The following is a 23,133-nucleotide window of genomic DNA, read 5'->3' on the forward strand; positions in this document are numbered from 1 at the left end:
TTTTTATTCAGCTCTTTGTGCAGCATTTTGTCAATAAATGATATACTTGCGGTTCAAATGTGCATATCTTCAAAACAACATTCATGATAAGCCGTATTTTCCGGACTATAAGCCTTTTTTCATAGTTTTGGCCGGATTGCGACTTATATGTGATATTATTTGTTATTTTCACACTAACAACAACAAGAGGGCGCTCTAGGCTCTAAGTGACGCAGAAGAAGAATCTGCACTTCCTCTACCTCAGGAGTTTGTGGAGTTGTTTAGAAGTGACACAGAGGAAGAAGAATACAATGGATTTAGTGATTTGGGGTAAAACTGATGCTTTGGCAAACTTGTTAGCATGTTCTTTATGCTATAGTTATCTGAATAACTTAATATGTTACGTTAACATACCAGACACTTACCACAGTTCTGTCTGTGCGTCATGTAGCTGAAGGTGTTAGCGTTAGCATACGTACAGCTATTCACCATGTTCTCTAATCTAATATTATTTTAAACTGCATTTCAAGATGAAATGTCTGTTCTTGGTCTTGGATTTTATCAAATAAATGTCCCCCAAAAATGCTACTTATACTCCAGTGCCACTTATATATGTTTTTTCTTCTCTATTAGGCATTTTTGGGCTGGTGCGACTTATACTATAGTCAGGAAAATACGGTAATCTAAATGTCAACATTTTGCCCACCTCTTATGGCATACGAATAAACATTTGAATTATATATTTTTAATATAAATTTTAAATAAAAAGAGACCATATTCCTTTACAATTAAGGTATTTTATTAAGATATTTGACAAACAGCACACGTTTAACCCTCTGATGTATACAGTGACATGACAAGGTTCATTACCCAGCTATGTTTGTCCAATCACACCACAAAATTTACATATTACCACAGACATTCTGTTCACAAGAAAGCACTTGAAATGAAATTACAACGATAATTTGCCTCGAATACCTACGAGTGTGAAGCGAGCGGGACACAAAATGGTGGGAGGCCACACACGGAGCCCTCAGACGGAGAGGTTATATACAGATTAAACGTGGCATGCAGACAGTGGCATCGGTTACAGCCGGGCAGCAGTCCATCCGGGAGCTGTCTTCACCCGGGACCACATGCAGCAGGACGCCGCGATCGTCCTCTGGAGGTCACGCTCAGAGAGAACGTGCACGCGGAACGTCTACCTCGTTAGGCTAGAAGAGGCGGAACGTCTTCGCATGGAGCAAATGAATGCTTGGAAAGTATCAAGACACGTGTTTAGAAGTGTACTCGCTCGTTCTGAGTCCCTAGCGATGACACAAATGTGGCTTTGAGGCATTTGATGTGCGGAGATCTAAAGACTCGCGAGCAAAGCATTTCCAAAGCAAATCCAACGCTCAAAGTAAATTAGCTGGAACGTATCGGTAAAACTGGTTATATGTACATTAGCGTTTTTTTAATAGCAATTACAGCTACGCCATTTTAGCTCGAACGCTAAAGTACAGGAATCATCGGTGACCTGACTGACCTGCATGTTTCACTGGACAAATGAGACAGCAAATCAACGGTCCAGGACAGAACAACATTAGACCGACAGCAGGTTTTTGTCATTGTGTACAACACTGAATAAAAAGATAATCAAGCATTCTAACGAGCGCCATCATTTTGGCGTCTGGAGCCTTTGTTTGCCAGTTTCAACATATTGAAAGCAGTTCACAAGGTCCTGTTCTTCTCAAAGCTTTTGCACTTCTTCCAAACAACAATTTAAAAAAGGTGATTTTATGTAACTTTTAGCACTATGAATGTAAAAAAAAAGTTTCATGTCATATTAACGAGATAAGCGGGCAGCGGCAACATTAAAGCCAAGAACTCAAAGGGGTTCTGTGCAACTATCAGAGAAAGGTTAGCGGCCACGTAAGTAATAGCACTGTGTTGTGTTCTGGTTTTAGCCACGTGGCGTATGAAAGGTAAAAGGTGTTGCTGTTCCTCGCGTGTGTATTTATAAAGCCGTCTTTAGGCTCAGTGACATCCATGAAGGCGCTGCGTATCTGGAGAGGGAAATGTCAGAGCCTTGAGGCAGGCCTGTGGCATGTGTTCGCTCATCACCGTCCCCCTCACCACGGGACAACGCCGCAGCCTTGGATTGAACTCATCCGCCTACGCCGCCGATGAACACGTCCGCCTACGACGTTTACCTGCGAGGTATGCGGCCAAATGAATGTCGTAGCGAACGTCGTAGCGAACGTCGTAGCGAACGCCGTAGCGAACGTTATAGCCGATGTTATAGCCGATGTTATAGCCGATGTTATAGCCGATGTTATAGCCGATGTTATAGCCGATGTTATAGCCGATGTTATAGCCGATGTTATAGCCGATGTTATAGCCGATGTTACAGCCGATGTTACAGCCGATGTTACAGCCGATGTTACAGCCGATGTTACAGCCGATGTTACAGCCGATGTTACAGCCGATGTTACAGCCGATGTTACAGCCGATGTTACAGCCGATGTTACAGCCGATGTTACAGCCGATGTTACAGCCGATGTTACAGCCGATGTTACAGCCGATGTTACAGCCGATGTTACAGCCGATGTTACAGCCGATGTTACAGCCGATGTTACAGCCGATGTTACAGCCGATGTTACAGCCGATGTTACAGCCGATGTTACAGCCGATGTTACAGCCGATGTTACAGCCGATGTTACAGCCGATGTTACAGCCGATGTTACAGCCGATGTTACAGCCGATGTTACAGCCGATGTTACAGCCGATGTTACAGCCGATGTTACAGCCGATGTTACAGCCGATGTTACAGCCGATGTTACAGCCGATGTTACAGCCGATGTTACAGCCGATGTTACAGCCGATGTTACAGCCGATGTTACAGCCGATGTTACAGCCGATGTTACAGCCGATGTTACAGCCGATGTTACAGCCGATGTTACAGCCGATGTTACAGCCGATGTTACAGCCGATGTTACAGCCGATGTTACAGCCGATGTTACAGCCGATGTTACAGCCGATGTTACAGCCGATGTTACAGCCGATGTTACAGCCGATGTTACAGCCGATGTTACAGCCGATGTTACAGCCGATGTTACAGCCGATGTTACAGCCGATGTTACAGCCGATGTTACAGCCGATGTTACAGCCGATGTTACAGCCGATGTTACAGCCGATGTTACAGCCGATGTTACAGCCGATGTTACAGCCGATGTTACAGCCGATGTTACAGCAGATGTTATAGCAGATGTTATAGCAACTGTTATAGCAACTGTTTCACCGTTGCTTTACTTTAACTTTGCATGTTAAAATCTTTATAGTTTGGGGGGAAAAGTATAAAAAGTAATTAAAAAAAAAAAAACACCAAAATGGTTAAAGGTGTACTATATAACTTAACGTTCTACAATCAGGAATTAAACTGATCTATTTTGCATTTATTCAATTTCAGGCGATATTGCTTGTATAAAACATCAACTCTTACAGTGAACATACTGATCTGATAGCACACTCTGCCTGGAAGCATCGCCTGCTCGTCTCCAAATGGAACGCCATACTGCGGAACATAAAGCTAAAACATCTCCATGAAGACGTTGAAGCGCTGATGCTGTCTGGACATGACACCGACATGTTTGCTGCACATACTGAAACATACACGTAAGCCACTGCCCGTTACTGACAGGATTATCGTTTGGGCAGTGCCACTTAAACGCGAGCCCGTTCAGGTGTCCAAACGCGGGGTAAATTGACCCGTTTGGCGGATGTTGGGAGTTGGCTAAGCTAGCTGACCGGATCCGTACGCTCCCCGGTATGGCTCTGCTTCTCAGAATAGCCGATGCCAGATGCCTTCTTCCCTCGATGTTATTTGGAGCCCAAGGGCAGCGGGATCCAACAATCGGCAGAACAAGTAGAGCGAACGGACAAAAGTTGCGTCTTTGGGTCAAAAAAAATAACTGGTGATGCTCAAATTGAGATCATGTGCGGGTTAAAGATTAAAAAAAAAAAAAAAAAACATATTTAAACAGAATCTTTGAAGTTAAAAACATGATTAGCTACACACAGAAAATAATAACCAAGAAGGAAATGTCTCGAGTTTGACGCCAACTCAACAGCGGCCCGTTACAGGGCATTGCATCAGTTTCTTGTCCTGTCGACTACGATATTGCTCGGCAGCCGACGGGGGGGAAGCGGGGCCCTGTACACCGGCGGACGGTGGTCGGAAGGGTTCTCGCATCTGAAGACCATTCCCTGAAGCTCGGAGTCTAAAAGGGCGTCGCTCAAACAAGTGAAAACTCGACGCAAAAGTCAAATCCAAGAAGACCTTCAAAGTTGAAGGTGTTTAATGACGATGGAGGCAATGCATGCTGCTTAAAAAGTATCATTGATAACTTAATTCCCTGTAAAGATCACATGTTTGCCCATTGGAACGTACTGAGAAGCAATATCTGAAATGAAAACAAGCCAATAAAAAAGGTTGTGTCTTGCATTTCTCTGGGGTATGCTTGTAATTTAACTTGGTTAGCCTCTTTATTAAAACAATAGTCCCCCACTGAGCCCTTTCCCAAAATCAATGATATAAAAGTTTTGTAATAAATCTATTTTATTCGACTTTTGCCTTGCTCCGCAGTCACACGATGACACAGAAAAGTTGAAGTGCAAAGATAGAGATTAGCTGAAATGTGAATGGTAAGGACGACGCTCACATTAGATCAGGTGCCCTCCTATTAACAGCCTCTTGAGTATCGGGTCACTGGAGCTGTCACGCAGTGCACGAGGACTCCTCTGGGATGAAGGTGAACTCAAGCCACAGCTTTTTCCATTTACAAACCTGCACTGGCTTCTGTGCAGGGGCAGTATGAGGTTGACAGGGGCAACAAAGGGCTTACATACTGTGCCCAGAGTGTAAATTAAAAGGGGCTTTACTTTGTGTCATGTAATTAATGCAAATATGTTTGGCCTGAGCACATATATATTCGAAAAGCAGCTCTTGGGAGTGAAAATGAGGCAGCTGTGTGCCATCCGTCTCTAATTATAGAATGTTTTATCCTTCGCAAAGGAGGAAGTGTGCCGTTAGCATGCTAGTTGTTGTTAGGTTTACTGTGGTGGCACAACTCACTGAAAGTTGGAAAACGAGTTTATAATCTCATCGTGGTCAATAATTTGTACGCTCAGAATGCATTATGTAAATGAGTGATACATGTGAACTTCTGTGAAAAGTTTCAAATGAACTAGTTCTATTTTTCATGGTATTAAGATGGCAATAACAGGACAGCACCAAGAGTCCTGGAAAAAAAACTCAAAGCCTTTGTTGCCAGGAACTTTGTGTATACAAAATGGCTGCTCGAGCTTCATCTGCTTATGAACTGAAAAGTAAAGAAGTTTGTAAGAAGCTAAAAACAATCGTAACTATGGCTAACAATGCTAAACTGCACAGTGCAATTGTAACACTTACAAGGTCAGAACAAGTCTGATGAAAAAAGTCTATGTTTTCACCAGCTTTGATCCTCTGGTGCCACTGATAGTAGCCCTCCAGCTAATTTGTAGATTTAGAATTGACTAGGTGCAAGTAGTCAAAAAGAAAGTAAAAGGGACTAAAATCTACCAACCAGCATGTCAATGTACATTAACAGCACCCCATTGTGTTGTTTAATGCTTTATTTTGCAGCTAGAAATTGGTTCCATTCCTTATTTACCACTATGCAGAGATGGGAGTAAATGTACACATTTTCAAATAAAAAAGTCATGTCAGAATGAGTGGACCTAATTAGCGCGCCAACAGCACATGCTTTCCCAAAGGCTCCAGTAAAGCTTTTACACCCCCATGGCACCTGTTTATAGGGGAAGCAAATGCATCTTCCTCCTCGTAGCCGAGGGTGATATAGGCATAGCTTCTATGGGCACGTCCGGATCTCCTTACCCGCATTCTCACAGGGCAGGGTGTGGTGGGAAGGGAAAGCTACACCGCAACCCAGGCAACTGCGGCTAATGGCCCGCCATCGCCATCTCCCGTAACAGCTGGAAGCCCATTATGAGCCCGAGATAAGAGCCGATACGTGGGAACGTTCTGCAGGGATTCAAACACGAGTCCATGTGAACAATCTCGTCACATTTCACATGCAGTTGACAGGTTTGAGAATGTCTGTGCACCTGCTGATGCACTCAAAACTAATGTGCGTATTTTTATGACTGTTGTTTGGCTGATCATAAAGCATAAGCCCTGAGAGACTTTGATTATGGTACCAAAGCATTTACTCAGTGTTCAGAATCATTGAAATTGGCTCCTTAAGTTAAGTGATGTTATAAAAAGTGACATTTTTGTTGAAGTTAAATCTCAATACATTTGTGAAACGAGTGCCTTATTACTTACTCTAGGACTCCACAATCACAAAGTATAACTGAATAGATTCATTTAAACATGATGTGCGTATGGCTGAAGGCTAAAGCTGCAGCACATATGCAAAACTACTCACCCGGATGAACAAACTCCTGAGCTGGATCTATATTTATGTGTCTAACTACAGGACAAATCATATTATCCGTCCTATATAAACAGCAGCGTGCATTCTGACTTTGTATGAGATACTTTGTGCCAGGTTGAGGTGTATCAAAAAGCTGAGATCCAGTGAAATGTCAGCTATGCCACTCACTGGAGTCAGATGGCACATGCACCGTAGAGCCCACGAGTACAAGAGCAGACCTCCTCAGCTCAGATGATCACAGAAGTGCTTCTGGGACCAAAGTGGTAACATTGTGTATATTATAAAAGGACATCAAACATGGATTATAATAAAATGTATTGAGCTTCTTGGTTTGTTGCACGATAATATTTTTACAGGGTATAATAAGACTGCAAAGTGTAATCAAATCAGCCATGCACATATTTTAGTTTGAGCAACACTGATTAAAAACAGCCGTGTGCATTGTGGACAATGCTAATCCTGTGGCGGCTGCACAAAGGACAGTTCGTCTGAGGCACAGCTCGTCTTGCTTTGAACCTAAAGCTCGGGAATGAGCAGAGGTAATAGGTTGATCATGTAACTGCACTATCTACTCCCAAGAGTCTTGTCTTAGAATACAAAATTATATTATCTTATACTATACTATACTATATATACACACCTATACCTTTTTGGGGTAATATAAAAGTTATGAGACATGAGACGTGACTAATCCACCAAGAAACATATGAAATGTTAAACACTTATTTGCCTGCTAAAACAGTTGATCAATATTTGATGCTCTTGAAAATCAAACGTCGAGCCTTTTAAAGAAATATTTCAAAGCTAAAAGCCAAGTATTACATTTGCATCAACTGGTGCAACGCAACCATATTCAAACCAGAAATAGCCGCAGCGATAAACAACCGTTTATGGGTGTATGTCGAGTCCTTCATGGAATGTGGTAGTAGAAGTACACTTGATAAAAAATGAGGTATTCAACATTTTATATACAAAATAATCAAAATCATCACCCGTCAATGACAGATGCTTGAGTCTATTAAATAACTAATATACATTTAAGATAAGATAAGCCTTTATTTGTCCACACGATGGGGACATTTCTGTGTTGCAACGCAAGTAGATACATTAGATTTATTGCTCAAAGTAAAAGCATTTAGTCATTTATGACCACAGTTGCCAAATAAAAATGGGGTGGACCGAGTAATGTGCAGACCTACTCACCCGTCTGCGGCAGAAAGGCACCTGAGCAATGATGTTGAAGCTGAAGATCCGGAGGACTTTCTGAGGGGGGTTCTGTGTGACCAGGTCCCGAGGGTCTGCCACGTCCCGGCCATGTTTCTCCAGTGGCACGTACAAACTCTTGTCTTTATCACTGGCATGGGGTCCTTTTCTCCTAGCACTGGCCGAAGAGAAACCAGGAATAGGGCAATTCCGCAGCATCGCAAAGAGAAGACGTTTATTGGGTCATGTCCCGGCAACTTTGACTCCTCATCCTTTTCAACTTTTCTTACTGCTTTCGCCGTACCAACACTGCACACTCTGCATCTGCGCCCGGCTCGTCTTGCGGGAGCCGACTGTACCCTTTAAAATATCTCGTGTGTGTGACGTCACTGTGCACCCGGGCCAGGTGGGCGGAGCAACTGCGTCAGGGTCCTAAACAAGACGCTCGGGTGGCCTCTCCCAGAGCAGTGGAATCTGCTCTCCTGACCCGCTCTGTGGAATGTGGACAGTCCCATCCCACCGCACACGTGTTCCATCCGGGGCACTTCCTCTTTGCGTTCGTTCTGACCTCCGGCTGGCCCTCTCCCTTCAAGGGCTCCCGTCATCCTTCGTCACGACACATCTAGCTTTGTTTTAGCCGTCGAAAACGCAGAGACTTGCGTGGTTTGCTCAGGCCGGTTAAAGCTCTCGTTAAAGGTTGATGAGCCGGCGGACAGGAATGCCAGTCGGCCCATGTCAGCAAAGAGAGGAGAGGATATTTCAGGAGCCCATCACACAGCTGCCAAGCACTGTGGGTCTGACACATGCACATAAACACGGATTCACTTTGCGCAACGCTACGACCGACAAACGGCAAAGTGTGATATCGCCGCATTCAATTGAGAGACGGTCTGAGCGTTTCCGTCTGCTTGGGTCTACGCAAACATCCCGAAATGACATCTAAACGGCTTAAGCGCTTTCCATTTGTCCATCTGCCATTGTTTAACCAGATTACCGTGCCCGGACATCTCTGCCGCCACAGGTCTGAAGCGACCCACCGACAGTTGGACAAGTTATGCAGTACTTGGCATTTCATCTTGAGTATGTTTAGCACAATCGGAGCAAGCGGGCGCCTTATTGACAGCTGTCTGGATGAATGTAGAACGTTTAGATGAACCAGTCGCTCAATGCAACAATCTGATCGTGAAACGCATCGTGCGCTAGAGTGTAATAAGGGTCTTCCGTGTCCTCAGCATGTGGAGGTTATTTGAGCTTTGAGACTAATCTTAGTCCATCGAGTTATCTGACAGACACGCTCCACCGGTCCTCTCGCAACGTGCCCGGCCTCTGCTGAAAGCGCAAGTCATGACGCTTTGTACAAAGGTCCGAGTCGAGGCTTTGTGGAACCTCTTCGGTGTCAAATATCGTTCTTTTTGAGAGGCCAAGTGACGCTTTCAGTTTGCGCAATCATCAAGCACATTTCTAAATAATTTATCTACGAAATAATTAAAATCTTTGCAGGTTTAAAGATACTGACAAATATCTGGTTGAGTGTTTCTCTCCAAGATGGAACTCACTCAAAGAACAACAAAAAAAGGAGTTTTAGGTGATGAGTGCAGTGCATCTGTACAGTGCAGCAGAACAGAAACCAAACACTACAAAATGCAAAGTTCTGTCTCCCTCTGGTGACCAAGAGCAAAACGGCAGACACGCTTCAACACGTCTTAGTAGTAAATCAGTGGCGAGGGGAAACTTTACACAAAATATACAATCCGGACACTGAAAAGGGAGAAAGAAACTGTTTCAAAATCCCTTCTTTCACTGGGTTGTGGCTGGAGCATGAACAAAGGCCAGCACCAAAACAATGTCAGGTATGGTCGTAAGAGAGACAAAAACACTGCTGCTTTGTTGTACTTTACGTAGAACACGCACTGTACATTGTGAGCGGAGGAAATCCCCTTTAGTCCAAGCATTATTGTGACGGTTAAGTACAGCAGGGGAAAAGGCCGTGGACAAAACAACATGCTGAACAGCCAGGACAGAGGACGCATGTTCTGCCCTCTCCAACACGAGGCGTTTTAACAAGCAGATATCAAATGTTGTCACTGTTTCCCCTGCGTCGTGCCATCCTGTAAAGCGAGGTGTACGGTTCATTAGTGTGGCCGTAACCCTGCACCGAAAAGTAAAGTTCACAAAAAGTTCTCGAGTCAGCGACGGGCAGTAAAACAAACGGGAGAGGCGGGGAGGACGGCGGCGCTACGCGGGGATCTCTCAAAGGGACGGGCGGAGGTGGACGTCGGCGTATAATGAGCTGAAAAATGACTAAATGTTGTCAAAAGCGGGAGCGGTGTACGGTGCGCCGCGTGGAAGTGGGCGAAGGGGAGGCAGCGGCTTTGTGGCGCCGCTGCTCTGCGTGTGACAGGCCCAGTGTGGGAGAAGACGCCTCCTGCAACATCAGCGCGCTCTTTTCCCGGCTAAAGAATCTCATTAGCCGCACCAGAGGCTCGTCGACATGTGCGGGGGAAAACACACGGTAATAAGACGTAGCTTTATTATTGCTTGTTGCTATCGAAAGAGTGGAAGAGTGGCGCTGGTCGGTGTCACTTTCACATAATTGCAGCGTAATGCATTGGTTTTTAACGTCGGCATCTTAGGATAGCTTCAAGAAACCCGAAATACTGAAAAGAATAGTGTCATCGCAAGTGATCCAAACTCAAAGAACAAGAGAATGTCCTTTTCAGCATTAGATAAGGGGTTTCTTTCATATTTCCATACGGTTCTGATCCGGCTCAAGAAGATATTTCTAAAACTGCTCAAGAAAGGTATCGATATGTGTTCACATGACTAGTTTCAGATCGTTTAAGAGCCCGAAACCTCACGTCAAGAAGGTTCCAGGTTTGATATCCCGAGTTGTGTTTGAATTTTCGTTTCCACGTCACACAAAGATTTCCTCAATAGCAATAAAAACGTGTTGTGTTGTGTACAATTGTTCATGGATATTGACACCTTGACCAAACAAAGATGAAAACTTGAATTCACATTTTTTTATACAGCTAGAAGTAGATTCCAGATGGCTACACATGTTGTGAAATGAAACGGTAATTGGAATTCAGACGGATTCCAGCCCTGCGAGTATTTTTTTACATTTCATTTTCGAATCCTAATAACAAACCGGCCTTGATTGCATTTCCTCTCAGCGTTCTGCACAAAGTTTTATTGGCTTTGGAAGAACTTTTTAATACCAAAAGTCCCTGGTGAATCGTGTAAACGTACCTAATGCCACCATATCTGAGAATAGTATGAGCATTACGCAATAGTATGCTTTTAAAATCAGGAAAACTTAGGAGATCGATCGCTTGTTCAATTCAACCAATAGCGCTGGTCAACACTGTACACTGGAATTTCCCCATTGAGGGACAAATAAAGGCTTATTTTATCTTTTATCGAATTACTGTATACAATAAACACTTTATACATACATTATTACATTTAGACAACTTTCCATATAGACGGTTCTTCCATATGAACGGTTCTTCATCTGCCAGGAAGAACTGGTCCTCCTCCTGAGTGGTTCCAGCTCCACCTGTCCGTCTAAGGGAGTCGGATCTCCTCCAGGTTTCTACTTTTTCCCCAAGAAGGTTTTGTAGTTTTTCCTGGCCGAGAAGGAGGGTCTAAGGACAGAGGAGCTTGGGACATTTGTCTAAGGACATGGGACATTTGTCTAAGGACATGGGACACTGGGACATTTGTCTAAGGACATGGGACACTAGGACATTTGTCTAAGGACACCGGATGCTCGGACATTGCCAAGTCCCTATGAACATTGTTTAATCTGTTTTTCACTGTCTCTACGAGGAAACTGCTGTTGTGATTTTGGGCGTTACAAAATAAAATTTAAACTGTCTCTCCTGGCACCGCCCCCTCTGTAAAAGCGTTCCCACTTCAGTGACAAATATGTATGCAATACCCTTCTTCAACAGCAGACGGGGCAAGGGGGGTAATCTATGCAGAGAGGACGAATTGGTGAACAAAAAAGCATGGGATTGATAATAAACTAGTCCCGAGTGCGACATGAGCACATGGGATCATCACATTCACTGGCTTTTGACCAAAGATGGAGGCTAAAAGGCTAAAATTGTAAATTACAAGTGAAAAGGAACACTGGGGCCAATCAGAACGCTCCTCTTGTGGCTCCTGGACACGTCGTAGATTCTCAGATGGCGTTATCCACAGTAAACACAGGCAGGTCACCGAACACTGAAACTTGCCTGACCGGTTCAAACGGGGGTTTATCTCTTTAAAAGTACTGTTTGTTTTTTCAGACCAAGAACAACATGTGAAAACATCTGGTCTTTGGAATGTCACCAGATCCAAGCAAACAACTACAACAAGGATAAGGTGTTCTAAACAAGAACTAACCCAAAAGGAGGAGAAACATTTGAATCATTAAACAAAGATTTCTCACCATCTAAAACCATAAAGTCCCGTTAGCATTCCTGCTAGCTGCCAAAGCTACATACCAACCGCTCCCAGGGGATAATCTATATAACACAGTATACACATATCAACACCAGCCTAACCACGGCTCATGCCCGCTGCGCTGCCCACTGCCCACTGCCCCAACATACAGCAAATGTCTTGTGTCTTTGTGACTTTAGAAAGAATCCAAAACAAATGTTCACAATTGATACATTGCAAGTATAAAGATTATTAATAGGGGTAAATAGGAATATTAACATCATGGATGGCCTGTTGGCACAATGTGTCCGTGAGCCAATCAGAAAACACCTGCAGGTCTGAGCCTGTGTGCCAAGACCTAAAGAGAGAGATCATTGTCCCACATAGTTATTTACATCACATTTAAAACAGTCACATTGTTTTGAGTTGAAGTTCTTTAGTCCATGTGGAGGTTCAGATCTCAGGAGTCAACCAGAGCAGCACCGGTTTAAAGTGCATATGAAACACTTTTTAACATGATTATATTTAAATTCTACTTGAATATTGCTAAGTTTTTTTAAATAAAAAATTAAGTTTATAATAGTATGTCCTGGTTGGACATGGGCAGCAGATGTGACAGATGTAGAGGTTTGCCCTGTCCCAATACTCACGACGAGCCGTTTGTCCCAATCCTTTACAATGTCACCCCCACAAATACATTTTACTGTAATGTTGGCACATCAGTAAGGGCTTGAGCCTTAGCAACGTAGCAGCAAGTGCTAACAGGATACAGAGGAAAAGCATGTCCTTCCTCAGGCCCACGTCACACTATAGTGTCCATTGAAGCCAACAGGGCCAAGTAAATCCTTAAAAAAAATGCAAACTGTTGAGGTAACAACACTTTTAAAAGCCTGTTCTCATTTGTTTGAGGCCCATTCATCAAGAACACTAAACTGGGCTGTGGCTTTGTGAGTCATTTCACTGGCTCAACAGCTGACGGCTGTTTGACTTCAACACTCTGATGTGCAGACTGTCACAGAACTCGTGTTCAGCCTGTGCGCTTCATGCTCTGTGTGTGCAGTGTGCAGTGTGTAGAGTAGAGTAGAGTAGAGTAGAGTAGAGTAGAGTAGAGTAGAGTAGAGTAGAGTAGAGTAGAGTAGAGTAGAGTAGAGTAGAGTAGAGTAGGGCCAGTGTCTCTGCATTTTCATGGAATATTCTGTGTTAATGACATGACCTAAAGTCACAAACTAGGAACTTGCTTCGGCGAAAAGGTGCAACATCAGACAACGACCAATAACAGCAAAAACATATATAAACTATGATACAATAAGGGCAGGCAAAAATATGTGTAAGAAACAAGTGTGTAAAAGAGGCTTGAATATATAAGTACGATCAGAACAGAACAGAGCAAAAGCCGTGTACAAACTATTTCCCACCAAACCAAGTCACAAGTAGAAAAACAATAGAATCTGTATGCATATTATCAGCACTTTAAGTTGGAAATGTCCACAGAGTATTGAACCGTGTGGTGTGATGACAAAAACACTGGGGACGGGCAACGCGCATAGTAACACTTATTTAAAGAATTGGCTAAAAGAATTCCACTCTCCTGTTCATTCTGACCAGCTCCTATGCTTTACAGTACTGCAGCCTCACCACAGGGGGGCAGCACAGGAACACAAACATTAAGAGCTCTCATGAAGTCAGATGTGGCATTGATTTAACTGATACAAAGCCCAAAGTAAACAGCTTGGGTCGTAAGCATTTAGCCGCTGGTCCTTTAAAAACCTGCCATGACAACCATGACAACGCAGGTGTAAATATAGCAGTGAATTACAGCCCGACTTTGTGCTGACGAGCTCGGAACGCGGCGGAGGAGATGTCTTCATTGCACTCGTCTTCACTCGAGCGGAGGACACGTCGTAGCACCGGGCATTTCGGGGTCACGACTTCGAGAGGCGCATAGTATTTGCCAATAAAACGGCAAAGGTGATCGAGTTTAGCCGCGTTAAAGCCGGACTAGACAATGCGTTAAGACCTCGAGCCAGTCTCTCCTCAGTCACGGGTCAGGTTCAAACACATTCCGAAAACGGAAATCTGACACCTGAATGGAGCAGTTATGCGTCGGGGGCGTTCGGCGCTATTCACTGACGACTCGAATGTGTCGTTTGCTGTTGCTACGAGCGCTGGAAACAGTGAAGACACCTGACGGAGGAAACCGAATGCTGCGTTGCGTGGGTTCCGTCAGCGGGGGGCAGCGCTGTGTTCAAATTAACTCGGCAAACGATGAAGAAAGTGGGAAAAGGTTGCAAAGACGAGGTGCAAACAATAACGCAAGCAAACGCACTGTATAATCATATTTTTGTGGCGAGATCATTAGCTGAATCAGAAATTTTGTAGTAAACACAAACCTGATCAGCAGAAATAATCAAAAAGTGTTTTTTTTATGCAGTCGAGAATGATTGTATAATGAGTAGAGAAATGTTAAACTTGAACATATTCTTGATCAAAGTTAATTTCCTGGACTATGGACTACATTTGCAATCAGAACACTGCCACCTATTGACAAATTTCACATTAGCAGGGAGTGTGAAGCTCTGTTACACAAGTTAAACTTCATTTGTGTGATCTAACAAGTCCTTTTTAAACAACATTCGGTCAAAAGCTATTAGCATTAGCTGTTGCTTGCTAGTGACAGCTTAGTAGGACCACAAACGCTGGTATTGATAACACACTCTTAAAAATGTGCAGTTTTTAAATCGATTTTGTTTCATTTGTTGGGTTTTTCTTTCATTTTCGACCCATTTACAAACGCTCCTGTCCGATTGCTGTCGTTTCGTCGTTTCGCACTCCCGGGAATGAACAGAACATGTTTTATTTTAGTCCCGCAGAGTAGCGTTTCTTACCTTTTTGTTGGAGGAGCTTTGGTGCGTGCGGCTGGAGTCCAGGTTGTTGGGAGCGGACATGCTGGTCCTTATAGAGGGCGACAGCGGGCCTTCCTCCTCCTCTTCCTCGTCCTCCTCACGACCGCTCTCGGCTGAATGCTCAAAGTCGTCGCTGTCCTGGTCCATGTCCTCCTCGTCCTCCTCGTCCTCCTCCTCGTCCTCCTCCCTCCCCTGATCCTCCTCCTCCCCACCCTCGGTCCTCTCCACGTCTTCTTCCAGGTGACTGTTGTTGTTGTTCTCCTCCTCCTCGTCCTCCTCCTCGCCGAGTCCTTGGCCCCTGATTCTCCTCTGTTGGGAGTTCCAGGACCAGCGGCCCGCTCCTTTGGGCCGCCCGTTCACCTCGCCGCTCCGTTCCTCCTCCGCTCTGGGCTCGGGCTCCGGGTGAGGGCCGTTGGCGGCGGATTGGTTGGAGGACCATGGTTGTTCTCCCTCGCTGTTGACTTGGGACGCCGCAGGCTGCACACAAAGACACACCATTAAAGGAGACATATTAAACCAACTTATGAGCTTTTCCTCATCATTAGTTCAAAGTTGTGTTGTGTTGTATTGATGCACGTTTGAGTAATCCTGTTTTGTCCTGCAACTGAGGCTCAGGTGCTCAGAAAGTTACTGTTTTCACCTACCTCTAGTCCCCGCCCACATCCTTGTACTTACTTGTGCTTATTTGCTAAATTAAGACTTTGAGGGACATTTAGGGTTCTGTTTAAATGTCATGAACCATTTGTCAAAAACATGTAAATGACAACGTGCTGCTTGTTACAGCCAATGAGCAGCAGTCACAATGAAGAGACGGGGCTTATAAATGCTGCAGTTTTGAAAAGGAAGTCAATGGGCCTGTTTCTATCAATATTATGGATGTAAAATGACCGCCTTATGTTACAGCTCAATATTAAGTATCTCCTTTAACCTTTGTGGGGGGAAAAGAACAATAGTTTTCTATTTAAGTGGTGGTTTTCTAAAATATAGATTTTGTTTACATGTTTACACTTCATGAGACATTTTCCTCACAGATCCATCTTGTGCTCCCTCCTAGTCTTTAAATCTGTTTAACTTCTGCTGTAAATTACTTGATGATGAACAGTAATTTCCTGAACCAAGAGGAAAGCTGTACACATTAATTAGAAGTGGCAGATATATCAAAACATAATAATGTGATACTATTCACAAATTAGAATATTGCGTGTATCTTCTATAATTAAAACCATTAGAAACTTCTAGTGTGGCCTCCCAAACGAGGGTATGAAGTCATATTTATGCCCTCTTGTGGTTAATTTGATCCATGTTTTGTGAAAAGACTCGTTTCAGCACATAAATCCATCCTTGTTCTATGGTCCTTACCCTCTGCTCCTCCAGCACCACTCTGTTCCTGTGCTCATCCTCATCGCCCTCATCGGCCCCTGCCTGCTGGGGAGCCCTGGCCGTGGAGGAGGCGTTACCTCGGCCGCCCGTCCCACCCGGGGCCCCAGCTCTGCGACTCTGCCTGCTGCTGCTGTCCCCCGACAGCAGTTCCTGGTTCATCTCCAAAAGCCAGCTTGCTACCTCCTGCACCTTCGCTAGGCTGTCCGAGGAGGAGAAGGGCTTGACATGCTGGAAGAGAAGAAGAAGAAGATACATGTGACCCACATGCAGAAACATGTGACCTACATGCAGAATCATGTGACCAACATGAAGGTATAAACATGTGACCAAAATGAAGGTAGAAACATGTGACCAACATGAAGGTAGAAACATGTGACCAAACTTTATGACCAAAAAATTATGACCAAACTGAACCATTTTGGCAAAGCATGTGATTTCTCTGACAAACGTTGTAATGGGATTTGTGATTTATGTTGCAATAATTATATATTGTGTTTCACGTTCAGAGGCTTCAACATGTGAGAAAATACTTCAATCTGAACTGCTAAACTAATACAAGAATCTCATGTTGTCTAAACGGCAGAGTTTTATACATAAGAGGATATTTTGTAGCTTGCAAAGCATTTAAATAATGGTAATCTTTGGGATTTGCAAATTCCGTTCACAATTTCTATCAAATATATGATCAAACTGTCGCATAATATGATAACAGACTAAAGCATCTTGTGACTATCTGTGATGTGACAATAGGTGCTAGAGGGAAATAGTCTTTTCCCATCAAGTGACAGACATTCAAGGAACAGGAAATAGATGTTAAAGTGCAGAGTGGGAGCTGTCACTCCTGAGTCCTGCACAAAGTACTTTCACTCTGGTATTTCAGTAAAGCAACATATTTACAGATGTATGTCCAGGTTACTCACAGCAATACATTCAAAATAGTGACACTGACCATAGTAGTATTAGTATAGCGATATTGTAATACATTTCATTACATTTTTGTTTGATAAGTCATGCAAAAATCTAGCCAACACAACATTGAAGCGCTATAGTAACCAGCCCTGCCAACCACAGCATACATAAAAGTAAAACCATAACACTTTGGAGTCTGAATCATGTTCATGACCAATTACCCCGCAAAATAAAACATCTAGCGATATATTCAGTGCTTTAAAAACAAGATTAAAATGCCAATCATGATCAGAAATCTTACATTGGAAGGAGACGTTGTGTGGGCTCGGTGCTAATTTTAAATTGGATTTCGAGCACAGATCTTGAGGGACTGACAGTGAGAGATAATGCTGGCTGTGTGACTCAGGATTTGACTGGTCCAAAAGGAAGTGGGCCGAGTGGGCAGCATACAAAGCGTGCCCACTGTCTATGATCAAAGGTGCAATACAATACAAATGCACCAGTCGCTCTGATCAAACGAGGACTGATAAATAATAGAGATTTAAACAAAATACTGTTCCTGTATTGTATTTGTTCGGTCCGAGTCTGTGCGCAATATCAATCGATTATCTGAAATTGGCTGATGGCCGATACTGGCTAAGGCCAGGTCCACATGTAGCCAGGTATCTGAGAAAACACATACCAAAACTATGAAAAAAGCTGTGACTTATTGTCGACTTTTACTGCGGCGCGACTTATGTGATATTATTCATTATTTTCAAACTGGCAACCGCAGGAAGGCGCTCTAAGAAGAATCTGCACTTCCTCTACCTCCAGAGTTTGTTGAGTTGTTTAGAAGTGACACAGAGGAAGAATTCAATGGATTTAGTGATTTGGGGTCAAACTGATGCTTTGCTAAACTTGTTTGCATGTTCTTTATGCTATAGTTATCTGAATAACTGTTAATATGTTACGTTAACATACCAGACACTTACCACAGTTCTGTCTGTGCGTCATGTAGCTGAAGGTGTTAGCGTTAGCATACGTAGACCTATTCACCATGTTCTCTAATCCGTTATTATTTTAAAGTGCATTTCAAGATGAAATGTCTGTTTTTATCAAAAGGAATTTCCCAAAAATGCGACTTATACTCCAGTGCGACTTGTATATGTTTTTTCTTCTCTATTATGCATTTTTGGCTGGTGCGACTTCTACTCCGGAAGAAACTGTATATTTTTCCACGATTTGACCTGCCGTCCACACATAACCGGAGGATTAGGCCCTTGAAAACTGCGTTTTCGGAAAACTCAAAGTGAAGATTTTACCTGCGACAATTGAATGAATACATGTCACATCTGCGCTGTTGTTTATGCCTGACAGTGGACAACGTGGACCATTTGAGAAGTGTGTCGCTTTTGTTTGTACAAATGCTTTTTCTCAAAGCTTAAAAACAATTCCACCTCTTTGCTCTTCCACACAAATGAACTACCTGGCGCCATGCTTCGTGTTTTGCGGAAGTGACGACGAGAAAAGGCTCATTTGATGGATCGGGTCGAACTTTTAGGAAAACACCGCCAACTATTGGTCTGACATGTTTATGACCGCGCTCAAGAACGCAATTATACGGGTTTGTGTGGATGTACATATAATGAAAACGATGTTGAGTGTACTTAATACTTTCTATAAAATGAAGTTTGCCAGATATGCGTTTATATAAATACCCGCCTACGTGTGTGCATGGCTTAGTATTTACACCCAATGTATCGATATTGGCACTGAAAGTATGTGCGTGACCATCTGCTGCCATGTTACATGTTTTTATGTGGCTGCGAGACGAATATGAATGACCAACAAAACGATTACTTAAATATAAAAGTACAAATCTCAACACGACGACAACCAGAGGTGTTTGTTGACAGGTTTATATGCAGTAAATGCAGGGTACATTCTACAACTAGAGACTTTATTAGCACACAAAGTCAATACATACAAACTCAAGTGTCTCAATCTTTAATTATTCTGCAAAATAGTAATAAAATCACACACACATCTGTCCATCCAACAATCTCAACCAAACAACACTTTGACAATACGAGAAGGTGACCAAAATGCCATTAGTGGTTTACTTGTGGCATGCTCCCATAAAAATTTATTCCTCAGAGCTGTATTGAAAATAATCTTGGCTAATGCATCTGCGGAGGTGCCAGGAGACCCATGGAGAAGTCGACTGAAGCTTATCTCGAGTGTGACGAATTAAGAATCGGCGCTGGGCCCTCCGGCGGCTCAGAATCTCTCCCGACTTCTCGGCTGACGTGAAATGGTTCGTCTGTTGTCGTTTTTTCGGTGCAAAACAGCAGCTCTGACCTTGAGGAAACCGTCAGGACTGGCTTTCTCGGCTTGTGCTCGCCCCGTGTAGTCTGGGACTGCGGTGGGAAGCATTAGCCAGGGCTCACGTTGCATTGGTCCCCTTTGGGAGAGACACTTCTGCCGTGCGCTCGTGGAAAGGGGGAAGGCTATGAATAGCTAAAGCTGTCCCTGCTTTTACCGGAACAGCCATTGCTCTGTAATTAGTTACCTGCATCGAATGGGTCTGTTGTTCTTCTGGATCAAAGGGTAGTGAGGAAAAGCACTCTACAGAACTGTTTTTCGTCTTTTAATTATTGGACTTGTCACTTGTATAACTGCTCATAATATTTAGCTAGATTCTTCGATATACTATATCGAACTAGAAGTCGCACTAGACTATAAGTTGCACCAGCCAAAAAATGCATAATAGAGGTTAAAAACATATAAGTCGCACTGGAGTACAAGTCGCATTTTTGGAGGAAATGTATTTGATAAAATCCAAGACCAAGAACAGACATTTCATCTTGAAATGCAGTTTAAAATAATAACAGATTAGAGAACATGGTGAATAGGTGTACGTATGCTAACGCTAACACCTTCAGCTACATGACGCACAGACAGAACTGTGGTAAGTGTCTGGTATGTTAACGTAACATATTAACAGTTATTCAGATAACTATAGCATAAAGAACATGCTAACAAGTTTACCAAAGCATCAGTTTTACCCCAAATCACTAAATCCATTGAATTCTTCTTCCTCTGTGTCACTTCTAAACAACTCCACAAACTCCAGAGGTAGAGGAAGTGCAGATTCTTCTTCTGCGTCGCTTAGAGCCTAGAGCGCCCTCTTGTGTTTGTCATGTGAAAATAACAAATAATATCACATAAGTCGCTCTGGAGTATAAATCGCACCCCGGGCCAAAACTATGAAAAAAGTGCAACTTATAGACTGGAAAATACAGTAGTTTTGGGCTTAGTTGGAATAATGTTAGAATGGGGGAGTTTAATTTTGGAAACTACAATAGTCTGATAATAGTCTGGCCTCGTTTCCAAATCCGTAATATTGCTAATCAATAAATCTAAGAGCACCCTCTGCTTTAAAGGTTAATAATTCATTCAGTTTGTTTTCCCTGTCTACGTTTGTACTCCAACCTCTTATTTTTGAGGTTCGAGTTTCAAATTTGCAATTGCCTTTGCATCCTTTCGTTCTTTAATCTCAATGCTACAGAGATTATTTCCCCTTTATTGTGGCTTTTGATGTGTACAAAGGGATCGAAGGTGAGACTATTCCATTATCATTAAGAGCAAAGTATTTGACAACAGCTGACCGTATTTCCTCTTGAATAATCTGTCAGAAACAAGACATTTATCCTTTGATATCTTAAACAAGGCTCAGACCCCAAAGCTATTGTACATTGCATCTTTTTCAATGTTTTTTCTCTTAATTGGCTTGTTTATCCCCTTCATATTATTTAAATTATTACATTCAATGTCATTAACACTATTCAATTTCATTTATTGCAGCGCTGTCCATTCGTTAGCATCTCTTGTGCAAAAAAAGAAAAAAAGAGATAAATACACCTGCGCTGTAACTATGACCCCTCGATCGCACTGTGACACGGAGCGGGGACTAAAAAGACCAATAGTACAGTAAAAGCAGTCTCAATGAGTGTGACCCACATGTAAAAAGAAACACACAAGAAAAACACATACAGTATGTCGTTTCTTCTCAGTGTGTTCTGTAAGTCATCACACAAGGCTGAAAGAGGCGTGTCATGGTGAAGCAGGCACCAGAGCGCTCTGTGTCGTTTTGCCCTCACCCGAACTTCTACCTTACCAATCCTCTGCTGGTCATTGAGTTGTTTCTTTACATCAGTCAGACTTCTACACAGTTGTTTCATCTCTTCATGCAAAGATGGCTCATAATCATTGCCATGCTCATTACTATTAGCCGGCCGTGTAAGCTAATGCTAGCCGGGCGAGGACTTCAAAGTTCCTTGTTTGGTGGCCCATCTGGTCCATAAGGAGGAGCTCATCTCATATTCTCTTTTCAATCTGAAAGTCTTAAATGTCTTAAATGTCACAATATTTCTAACTTTTCTGATGGAGCCTCATGTCTAAGCAGTTGCTCCCATTGTAGCGTCACGAGAAATCCTTGACTGCCATCTTGAATTTCAAATCTGACAGTACTGACCTGAGGAGCTAGAATTGCTTTGTCCTGTGGAGAGGGGCCTTGAATAGTCCAGCCCTAAGGGTGGAGCTATACCCTAAAACTTTGTCCTGATCTGGTTTACTTTCCAGCCTAGTTAAGTTCTAACACTATTATTCTCTGCCAGCCTCTTTCTCACCGTTGCCAAGAATCGAATTACCATCAGACTGATTTGATTCACGCCAAAATTTAAGGAAGCTGTAGTAAACAGAGCATTGTATCTTAAAGGCGTTATGGACGATTTTTCGGCGATTTGAGAACGCAGGCGGAAGTGCGCATGCCACTCCCCCGTGTGGACTGATACAACACACACGTGCGTTTGTTTATTAGCGCGACGGATCGCATCGCATCTCTCGTCTCCCGTAGATTTCCGTCTTCTTCCGAGTCAGCTCGAACTGTCTTTCTCAGTCTTAATTTTGGCCCGTACACTGAGGGAACTATATTATGATAGATCAATGCGCTTAGACACGCAGAACGGTGCTGCTCTCATGGGACGAGCCTGACGCGGCTGCAGGTGAGCGATAGGTGCGTTTTATGATTGATACTTGGCAGGACTAATCGGCAGTCCACGCCACGAGGAAATAAGACTCAGATTTGGGCCAAAAAAATCATCCATTCAACCTTTAACTTATCATTTCTGTGTCCTCATCGGATGTTCCTGTTCAAAATGGGGTTGTCCTGGCGTGCATGTAACCGTGCAGTTTTTTCACAATTCCCTGTTTGAATTGTCATCAAGATGACAATTCAAACAGGGAATTGCAGTTTATAATTTTATTTAAGAAGTGTTAAAAAGCAAAGATCTCCAAAGGACTAGAGGGAGGTGATTTTAATTTGTTTGTTTTGTTAATTCTGTGGTTGAATCAGATTAAATTGCCTCTTCCCCATTATGGGTAAAGCTGTAAAACACAGACTAGTGTTCAAAAGTGTGAGCGTCCACATATCCAGACAGAGGGAGTAGAGTCCTCTCAGAGCTCTGCCAACTCTCTGTGGATGAAGCTGGAGCACATGCGGTTTCACACACTCCAAATGAAGCACTCTTGTCGAGGCAGTGACTGCAACAGAACCAGCAGCATTGGACTCATCTCACTAAATGCAGATGTTAATTAAAATAGCATTGCAAAAATAATAATCAATTTAATACAAGCCAAAAGAGAAGATGTAGAAATTTGATGGTGAATATACTCTGGAATGTGTGAATAAAGAGGAAAAACTACAGCACCAAATCCACAATAAATCACACAACAGTGACCTTAATACAACAAGTCGAGAAAACAGGCTTTTCACAGCTCTCACCCACATGTGTAAGAGT

The 23,133-nt window shown here is 43.1% G+C and overlaps 1 protein-coding gene across 3 annotated transcripts in view; it reads right to left on the reverse strand.

Annotated features, from left to right (window-relative positions):
- Positions 1 to 23,133, reverse strand: part of fbxw7 (F-box and WD repeat domain containing 7) — a 127,195-nt gene that overhangs the window by 67,574 nt on the left and 36,488 nt on the right. For 2 of the 3 annotated variants that reach the window (XM_072463983.1, XM_072463984.1), the window contains exons 3-4: positions 16,361 to 16,609; positions 14,984 to 15,478 (exon numbers count right to left, since the gene is read on the reverse strand). In XM_072463983.1, the coding sequence (XP_072320084.1) occupies positions 14,984 to 15,478; positions 16,361 to 16,540 (675 nt within the window). In that variant the 5' untranslated portion in view covers positions 16,541 to 16,609. Of the gene's footprint in view, positions 1 to 7,661; positions 7,956 to 14,983; positions 15,479 to 16,360; positions 16,610 to 23,133 lie in introns of those variants that run through there. The other variant, XM_072463985.1, reaches the window with a different exon arrangement.

Source organism: Eucyclogobius newberryi, unplaced genomic scaffold (genome assembly GCF_026437365.1).
Source record: "Eucyclogobius newberryi isolate DKJ021-1_F unplaced genomic scaffold, fEucNew1.0.hap1 SCAF_4, whole genome shotgun sequence".
Lineage (NCBI taxonomy): Eukaryota > Metazoa > Chordata > Actinopteri > Gobiiformes > Gobiidae > Eucyclogobius > Eucyclogobius newberryi.